This window comes from Homarus americanus, unplaced genomic scaffold, assembly GCF_018991925.1.
Source record: "Homarus americanus isolate GMGI-L3 unplaced genomic scaffold, GMGI_Hamer_2.0 scaffold9729, whole genome shotgun sequence".
Lineage (NCBI taxonomy): Eukaryota > Metazoa > Arthropoda > Malacostraca > Decapoda > Nephropidae > Homarus > Homarus americanus.
The window spans coordinates 241,496-251,657 of record NW_024728130.1 but is presented as its reverse complement, the minus strand read 5'-3'; the positions used below and the strand labels follow the sequence as shown (position 1 = coordinate 251,657).

Here is a 10,162-nt window from a genome sequence, read left to right as displayed (position 1 = left end):
TAGGTGCTAGAGAATAAGGAATGACAAGAAGAAGGACTTGTAGGATGACAGAATAACATTACTAATTAAGAAGAGGAGGTAGACAAATGAACACCAACTTCAAGTAGAAAGTGATGAAAGAGAGGAGGAATTAAAAAATTTAATCATGTGCCGCAAAAACACGTACTCTACCCACATAGAGAATGACTGTGCCCTCGGCTTACACATGTGAAATGACCCAAGCTTTATTTCAGCCCAATATGGTAGCCAATCATTTCTCTGGCACCTTCTACAGTTATGGGATAGTAATATACTGTATATGCATTGTAACGTGCTCAGTTAGGCTCCTGACAAGTGAAGAGAGGGTGTGTGTTGTCTGGTCTTGGGGGTCAGTGACTCGTACATCAGAGTGAACAGAAACTGCTTTCAGAAGACAACACTGACAGTAAGTTTATTAAAGGTGAAACAACTAAACTAGCAACAAAATGTAAGAGTCAAAAGTGGAAACCATTGCATGGTGTGGCTGTCTCAAACAAATCCAAACAATTAAAGCTACTATGTCATAAGGTAGTGCAACTTTCAGTGCTCAATGTTATGGTAAAAAAAAAATTGCATTTTTTTTTCATAATGTTAGTGTATATTTCTCATGTCATTACTGTATAAGAAAAAGTATTTGTGGTTGTGGCTTTGCCTCATCTCTGACTATGTGAATACAGTTCTTAGTTGCAAGTTAAAAGGAAAAAGAAAAGAGTAGTGAAAAAATCCAAAAGGGCAGATTAAAATGGTGAAGGCTGCCATAAATTATTCTAGAGTGAAATAAAACAAAGAAATGGCATCTTTGGAAATAAGAGATAAATGGTGATAATATTTTGATCAACTGCTAAATGCATCAAGGGGGAGGGGTTCAGTTATCCTGTTTGGAACAGTCATTTTCTGATGAAAATCACCTAAATTAAGAAGAGGAAGTAAGGTTGGTTGTAACCAAACCTCAGAAGGGCAAGGCACTAGGGGTAATGGCATCTAGAAATGTTTGAGAGGAGTTAAAAGAGATGGAGTGCAATGGATAGATCTTTTTTACAAATAGAAAGGATTTCATAAAGCTTAGGAACCCCTGTTTATTTCACCTCATGATTAAACCCTTTAATGCTATCCTAACCAAACCTAGTCTTCATGTGACCCCAGAAAGGTATTATTCTGTTGAATGTACAGTACAGCACCAGGGAGGAATATTATAAGGTAGTCAGTCATTACTGAACCTAATACAGTACTTTGACAAATGAAACTTTTCTTAAGAATACTTTTTTAATTTTCTTGGTTGTCCGGGTGATATGATATCACTGGCACTTTTTGGAGTATGAAACTGAAGTTTTGATACTATAGTGACCAAGTGCTTTAGCCAAAAATGTATTTATTTAATTTTAAGATTTTTAGACAATATGCCACCCGTCCCCATTGCCCCTTCATGAACCGCTCCGTGTGCAGGTGGCTGGACAAGCTACTACTGTACTGTTAGTCTTCATGCCCATAGTCTCGGCCAATGAAAAATAAATTGATAATGCCAATTAATGAATATTAGTGCAATTAATATTTGATAGATTAAAAAAATAAAAATAAAAATTGTTACATTTTGCGCTGAGATATGAGAACGTCGACTTCATTATTTTTGCACCATTATTTTTTCTAAAATTGTTTTATTAGAAATATTTTCATAAATCGTATATGTTACAAAAATATGTAACTTTAAATAAAGAAATATATGAATATATTGAAGAGCTAGAACAAACGGGTTTTACATAGCATACTTTTAGATAAATAAATCATATATTTATTGTAAATAATCTCTACTACATTATATAAAAATCAAATTAAAAGCAAAAAATATGATGAAATACATTTTATAATTAAATAAAGATAATTTAGACACATGAAAACTATTTTTAGCAGAGTTAAATTTGAACAATAAAACTCCTAGGAGAACGGCTAAGTCCAACATGGTGGTAGACGAACGCGACCCGGGGAAGTGAGTCGAGGTTTGCCCGAGTTGTTGACAGGCAGATATACCGTAGAGGCGGCCAGTGGTACTTGGACCATTATCTGCAGACACCAGTAGTACATTATGAGTTCTATCGGCACAGGGGTGAGTAGATGTTGGGTGTGTTAAGGATACGTATAAGGAGTTAATACTGGTAGTGTTAAAGAATAAAAATATATCATCACATGGTTTCGGTAAGTTAGAATGGTTGATATTTAATTAAGAATGCCATGTAATTAGACCTAAAATCAGATATTAATTGTGGATATTATTGATGGGTAATTATATAGGACTAACCCGCGAGGGAAATTGATTGAAAACAATAATATAAACGTCTGATTTTCATTGTTATGTTATAGTGGACACTTATTTTTTGGAGATGTTAAAAAAGTTTTATTTTTTAAATAAATGCTTCTTAACATTTGTGGATATGAAGAACAGACCTAACTAACCAAACCAAACAAACCTACCTAACCTTACCTAACTTCCCCGGTATATTAAACAGAAAGAACTTACTATGATATGGTGAAATTTGAGGCATTTTCTGGATGTGAGATGATACGGCGGCATTGGCGTTATGCAGCCCTGGCTGGTTAATCCTATATATTAACCTAGTGCTGTTAGTATTCTCTTTGTAATGGTAAAGTTTGTGTATTTTGTTATTAAAGATTTTTTCAATTAAATGTTAACTTGATCTTCCCGCAACTGCTTCAGGAGAAAATTCTGTCGAAGAAAAATTATTTCTTTCATCACTAATATCTGTAAGAGGTTGAGTGAGGAATTGCATCTTTGTTAGTTTTGTTTTTCTTTAGTTTTTATTGATTAAGGATGGTCCATTGATGCACAGAGGCCATGTTTGTCAGTGAGTGAACGTAACTCAGAGCAACCCACTGTTTTATACTGAACTCTCCATCTGTTAATAATAAAGTGAAACCCTAATCTCACCTAAAATAATGCACCTCCATCCTAGGATAGATATGTTAGGTTTGGTAAGGTTTGCTTGGTAGGTTTATCTTATACGTACTGTATATGTTAAATCTTCGGTCGCTGATGAGCCATCCTGGGTGTGATGAAATGCTCTTTAGGGATGGAACGTCTTCCTGAACAAAATTACTTAATAATATGAAATTTGCTGTAAAACCTTGTAATTTGTTGGTATATTAATTTAAGAAACAATTTATATTCTTTTATACAAAAATGTTCAAAAGTTGTTGCCAGTTTTTTGTGTGTATGGAACAGAAGTGTTGTTGTCTGTGAAACTTTTGCCGGTAAGATTATCGTTTCGGTCATCCACCTATTTGGAAGAAGGTCAGAAGCGTTCAAAACACATAAAAAAAATTTGGAAAAAACATAATTTCAACCTAACCTAACCTGCTGGATGACCGAAACGATAATAATACTCTTTTATGTTTTAGCATTCACATAAACAGTGATAATGACAGCACAGGAGAGGTGTCACACAGCTTAGGTTCACGACGGAATTATCTGAAAAAAAAAGTAGGGAAACTGCAGCTCTTCCAGCCTTTGGTAATACTGTACTTGAATGTAGCAACACCTAGTACGGTATTTCCAGAACCTAGATAACTAGAGGTGGACCATAGCAGGTACTGGCAACATTTTATAATTTTGGGGGTAAAATTATAGTTTCGGTCATGCCTATGTTTTGCTGGTGGTTTTTGACGTGTTTTGAATGATTTTGATCTAACCTAACCAACCTAGCCACGTAACCCAGGAACTATATCTAATCTAAACTCGAAGATTCCCCGGATGACCAAAACCATAATAATATAATACCATTTTTGTTTTTTTTTGTTTTTTTAATTAACCAAACTAACCTAACCTTAAATACATCTTGTAGAAATTAGAAATCAGTCATTGTATTCCCCTGCTGTTTTTTTTTTTTATGAAATATATGTTTGTGTGTGTACAGTGTTCCAGGTTTGTAAGAAGGTTGTATTCATGTTGTAGTCAGGAAAGATGGCGTGCTCAAGTATATGATATGTTTTTTTCTTTCAGTACGATCTTTCAGCTTCACAATTTTCACCAGACGGACGAGTATTCCAAGTTGAATATGCTCAAAAGGCAGTAGAAAATAGTGGGTGAGTTTATGGTATATAAGTTTTATGTTTTGTTATAATAGAATATGATATAGAACCATGTTGTGGAAGGGTGGAAACATAGTAGAACATTGTTGTAAAACTAAGAATGAATTACTATAAATGAAGGGAAAATGCATACTGTATTAGTTCTTGTTTCTGTACACCTGGCATTAACCCCTTTGCTCAGAGGGGCCGATATGGTCACCAAACATTTTGTCCGAAGGGGTGGGTGAGGGAGGAAGTGGGGTTGTTTGTGAGTGAACGCTCCCATCGCCCATCTGGCAGCCCAACATATGGTGGTCAATCTTTTATCAAACACATAAAGAGACCAGGCTGGACACTCAGCTGACTTATGTAGTTGAATATTTCTTTCAGTTTGTAACAGGCAGTGTCATGTACTCCCCAAGTCCATTATGAGAAGAAAATAATTATAGTGTACTGTACTTCATTTACTAAGATGCTAATTAAAAAACTGTTATTCTCCTTAGAACAGCTGTAGGTCTTCGGTGCAAGGATGGAGTTGTATTTGCAGTTGAGAAAATCATCACTTCGAAGCTTTATGAACGAGGGGCTAACAAGCGCATCTTTTCTGTTGACACGCACGCTGGCATGGTTAGTTTTGCTGTTCAGTTTTTGTGTGTAAGACTCAGTGAAGATGGTTCATTAGTTATATAAGTTGGCTATATTCAACAGTTTGGCCATTTTGTTCACTGGAAAGACTTGCAGAATAAGTATACTGTATATGTTTTTTGTTTTTTTCAGGCCTGTGCTGGATTATTAGCAGATGCTCGAGCAATTGTTGATGTGGGAAGAATTGAAGCCTCAAACTACAGAGCTGAGTATGGAATGCCCATTCCCTGCAAGGTAAATATTATCTAAATAAAAAATTCAACTCCAATACAGTCCACAGTCTGAGGTTTGAAAACCCAATTTCAGAACTCCAGACACATTGTGACTGGAACAGATTCAAAATAAGTCCAGTATAGTACTGTAATTTACTGTATATCTGACTGATTGAGAGAATTTTTCTATAGTAATTGATCCTTCCCAGCCATGACCATAGTCCCCGAAAGGGAAGCTACAGTAGTGGTGTGAATCTTTATATACAGTGGGGTATGCTATAACGAATCTAATTGGTTCTAGAACCTTGTTCGTTATAGGATTAATCCGTTCCAGGCCCCCAAATACAACCACTTAACACTGAAAAATATAATATAAAATTGTAAAAATTGTAAAAAAGTGCATAAATATGCATCTAAACCCCTGAAATAAAGAGTATCATTAATACTTGTAATAAAAAACAATAAATTAGTAAAAAAAAAAAAAATTTTTTTTAATGTTCGTTGTAGGAGTTTCGTTCGTTATAGCATTCTCAATTTTATAGGTAAAACCGTTCGTTATAGGAATATTCGTAGTAGGATCCGTTCGTTATAGCATACCCCACTGTACTTGGAAACAAAAGTCAAATAGAGTTGAAGTTATTCCAAATACTTTTGCTTAACTTTTTTCAAATGTTATTCATAAGATCCTTAAGAAAAAGCTTTTGCTTTAGTCCATTATTAAAAGGTAATTGGAGATTTGTCTAAATACTGTACAGTACTGGGTATTTCTTTTTAGAAAGACCTTTCGAATCTCAAACTGAAGACTGGTACAGAAGTTGGTCATTGGCTTTAAATGTTTCTGTACAGCTCAGACTCCTACATCTCGTGTCTTGGCCGTCTCCAGTGCTTATCCTGCTATATTGTATAAGAATTTCAAACTCATTCAGTTGATATTCAACAGAAAGACAAACAAAAGACTGTGCAGTGGCTTGCATGTGAGACCCAATATTTTAAGCATTTCATTGTAGTTCCAAAGTATTATACATAAAATAATACAGTTAGTCCCCGACTTACGACGGGGTTAGGGACCGATGACCAGGTTGTAAGTCGAAAATGCGAAAATAATACATAGAAAATCTAAAATGGGTCTCTTTTTCTTCTCAGCACCACGAGAACTCTCGCTTTTACACTTGCCAGCCGTTTTAAAGGGAATTACAAACGAAAATTTTGTCAGTAATTTGAAAAAAATTTTGTACGACTGCGGCAGTCGTAAGTCGAGGAGGTCGTAAGTTGAGGAGTACCTGTATACTCATTACAATTGGGTGATTGCCTTTTCTTTTATGATATTTGGATCCAGATGTAGTTAGAAAGATAGCATGTTTGGTAGCACTCCACCTTTGTAACCAAAGCGTGGCAATAACTGGCATTGTCCTGGGGATTATCAAACTGTAAATTGTGCATCATATCTGTACATCTCAATCCTAAAATGTGATTTCTATAAATATTTGTTTGTTTATATCAACAGCTCCTGGCAGAGCGTGTAAGTACCTACCTCCATGCATATACTTTGTACTCTGCGGTGCGACCATATGGCTGTTCTGTCATGATTGGAGCCTTTGACCAAGATGGACCCCATCTGTATATCATTGACCCATCTGGCATGTGTAATGTAAGTTTGTTTATATTTATATGGAAATGACATATTCCAAGAGTTTTTCACTTCTCTAGTTTAAAGTCTTTTTTTACAGAGTTGAGTATGCATAACCTAGCAAGGAAGAGGAGGAGACTTTGCTTAGTTTAAATTATTGCTTCACTCTTGCTATAATGTACCACCTCAGAGCTACAGGCTGATTAAGGAATTCCTTAGTGTTTTGTATGCAGTTTAGTCAGATTTCCTCAGTTGAACTTTCACTGACAGAAAAGTTTTTTTCACGTCAGGGGGTTGCAACCCTGTCCTACCAGCTGTCGCAACCTGTTGGTTGGCAATAGAAAGGGCATCCAGGCATAAAACTTGTCTGCATGCCTGATGGCAACTGGGTCCCCAGAACTGTGCCCATCCCCTGGTCTCTGCTGCATTTTGTGAGTTTGTGGTAGTGAGCAGGAACATCCCATTCTGGTTTTAACCAAAAGCTGCCATCAGGTAATCACAGCTAACTTATGCAAGTGTGTAAAATGGCCATAAAATGTTGGCGATGGAAAGAGTATCAAATGAACACAGGGTAGCTACAGGAAATTCTATGTGTAGGAACATATAAATGAGGTTTCACACTGAAAGGAAAAGCCCTTTCTTGTAATTTTCTCAGTTCTTTACCTCTTAAACAGCAGCTAACATCAGTTTGTTTCTTGTTCCTAGGGTTCCAGTTTTTGCACATGTGGGGGCAGATTAGGATCCTTACCTGCCATTTGAAGATTAATTATTTATGCAATTCGACAAAACCAGATATTTATATGTACTGTACTCCTATTTTCCTTAAATTTCCAGGTTATGATGTCATAGCAAAAAAAAAATCGATGTGGTTGGCCTACAGTTGTGAATATGATGTAAAGGGGAGGGGGGGGGGGATACATTACAATAGATAGAACAAATTGTAGTAAATTTCAACTTTTTATTCTCAGGGTTACTTTGGTTGTGCTGTGGGCAAAGCAAAGCAGAATGCCAAAACTGAAATTGAGAAACTGAAGTTAAAAGATGTTACGTGCCGGGAACTTGTCAAAGAAGCTGCAAAAATGTGAGTAATTATGAAATTTTATGACTAGAAACTCTGTCAGGTGCCTCTTGTTACCGTGGTAGTCAATGGTGGGAGCCTTGGCCACCCTCTGGTAACCCTCAACACATTTAAATAATCCTCTCAGGCTAAAGAATAAATTTAGGGACTTCTGTGACCCAAATGATTCTGTTTGGTCAATTGCTGTACTCTATTTAAAATGGAAGTACTGTACAGGTGAGTATATACCAAGTGCTTTGTTTTAAATATTATAGATTATAAATATTCTTAAAAGTTTGGATGGCTCAGGAAAATATATTTTTATTACTGTTTAATAATCCTCTTAATGTAAATATAATACTGTATCCATTCCATTGCTGTAGGATTTATGCATACTGCTGTAGACAAACCCTCATTTACTGGCTACAGTAACCCAGTACAAGGTACTGTAATGTTATTGATCAATAGAGTTTAAACATAGTAGTTTATATTTCATTTGTTCAGTATTTGCTTTGCATTTCAGCATATACCTTGTTCATGATGAAGTGAAGGACAGACACTTTGAGATGGAGCTCTCCTGGGTGTGTGAAGAATCTGGAGGTCGTCACCAGTATGTTCCTGAAACACTTTACAAAGAAGCAGAGCGATATGCAAAGGCTGCTTTGGAGGAGGACTCCTCTGATGAAGATGAGGAAATGTAAAACATTCTCAGTGTAGAATTGTTATATATTTCTTTACAAAGGAACTGTTGAGGAACTCTTTGAGCTGTAACATAATTTTATGCCATTTTTTAAGATAAAGGTTAAGTGTTTTTCCTGTTCAGAGACATGCAGTGATGATTACAACAGAATGTCCATGGATTTTTCTTGTACCTGTACGTTATTTGTAAACTCGGGAAGTCTCTAATTCATTTGTGCTGCATAAACTAGACCTTTTTTTTTAAATTGCAAGTTGGAAACATCAAAAGAAGCTGGCTGATACATAAAATAAATCTTCTTGTAACTACTTATTTTATTGCCCACAATTGATGGATCTTGAAATTATATGGAAGCATCACTGAGTGAGAAGGAAAGATGGTTCATTTTATCCTTTCTAAAATGTATTCCTGGGTGAAGAGCCACAAAAACTGGAACACAAGGAACAAGAAATACTACATCCATTGAGTTGGCTGTTGTCCCTACAACTAGCATTTAAGGGCTTAACTAATAGCTTGATTACTGTCGAGAATTTTCAGTGTTATGGAGGCAGTCTCAAGCACTTGCAGAGCCACTGTCTTTTTTTGTTATTAAAAATTGCAAATATCCTGTGTTGAAGCTGCTATAAAGTATACTGTTCTGTATGTTCTAAATTTGATCTTGGGTTATTAAAATATGCAGATATTACAGGGTAATAATAACTTTTATTTACCATGTGACCCCAAGAAATTTAAATTGTTTGCAAATAAGTAAATGATGATCAAAAGGATTCTGTGCTTATTAGACTATGGAAACCAACTGCCAAAATCATAATAACTCAAGTAGAAATGAATATTTATTTTGTTAAAAGAACAAAGAAAAGGAATGAGTAAGAATGAATTTCTTCCCCATTGGAATAACAGTTACAGACACTACTATCTATACGTTTTTTACTCCAACCTTGCAACTGGGTCATATTAAAGGAAAGTCGTGTTTGGTCGAGTCACGTCGGGTGCATGTATGTGGGGGTGGTTCAATACATGTGACTTACTGTGCTGTGTATCACTATTCATTCTGTCCTCATCACACACTCCCACCTAACAATAAGCAAAGTTGTATCTCGGTCTCTGATTACTAATTTTAGATTGAGTTTTATGGACCAGTAAATTTAAATCTTTATTAAGGAATGAGTTATATAAGAAAATAACTGCATTGATGTTCTCTTAATAGAATCAAACAAACATATTGAGCTAGACAGAAGCCTCTGGGTTCTGTTTTATTATGTACATACAAACTTTCTCAATTCCAGTCACCTTTCATTTGTCCTAGAGGAGAGAATGATGCCCCCCAGCCTGGCCAAAACTTCTTGGTTCATTTGATAAGTGGTACCTGAGGTAACACAGGTAATTAAACTGCTTGGCGTGTGCAATAACAAGAAGAAAGAGGATCCTTGTGGTCAGCTGAAGGTGAGGCTGAATTCTGAATACAATAGTCTGATAAAAAATTAATGATGTTACATATATAAATGTTTCCCACTAATGTTTAACCTGACTTTACCAATCCTAAACTAACCTAACCAGATTTCATCAAATAGTGTTGGGTGGTTAATCTTTAGGTGAAATAAATTGAGGTAGAGATTCTTCAGGTGATCCAAAATTAGGTTCAGGGTCATGAAAAATATTTGATAAATTTTTCCTCGAATGCATGAAGCCTGATCCCACTACCAAGGAGTGAGAGTAGGTACACTTCAACTGATCCACCGGGTGTTAGCCTTCGAGGCACACGGCTGTATCGCCCAAGAACAATGGTGACAGAAACAATCCCAAACGTCATACAATAGGATGTTTGTTTT

At 35.8% G+C, this 10,162-nt stretch overlaps 1 protein-coding gene across 1 annotated transcript; it reads left to right on the top strand.

Annotated features, from left to right (window-relative positions):
- Positions 1–1,966: 1,966 nt before the first annotated feature.
- Positions 1,967–8,638, top strand: LOC121866009 (proteasome subunit alpha type-3-like). Its single transcript, XM_042365579.1, has 7 exons — positions 1,967–2,116; positions 4,028–4,110; positions 4,599–4,722; positions 4,873–4,974; positions 6,457–6,600; positions 7,548–7,660; positions 8,160–8,638. Exons 1-7 carry the CDS (start codon positions 2,096–2,098, stop codon positions 8,335–8,337), a joined length of 765 nt encoding a protein of 254 aa, XP_042221513.1. The 5' UTR covers positions 1,967–2,095; the 3' UTR covers positions 8,338–8,638.
- The last annotated feature ends 1,524 nt before the right edge of the window (positions 8,639–10,162 follow it).

Bases quoted from the DNA above. Each gene is read 5' to 3' on its own strand.
- LOC121866009 (XM_042365579.1), top strand. From the start codon at position 2,096: ATGAGTTCTATCGGCACAGGG. The intron at 4,975-6,456 runs GTAAATATTATC...TTATATCAACAG, and splicing joins GAATGCCCATTCCCTGCAAG to CTCCTGGCAGAGCGTGTAAG. The intron at 6,601-7,547 runs GTAAGTTTGTTT...TTTTATTCTCAG, and splicing joins ACCCATCTGGCATGTGTAAT to GGTTACTTTGGTTGTGCTGT.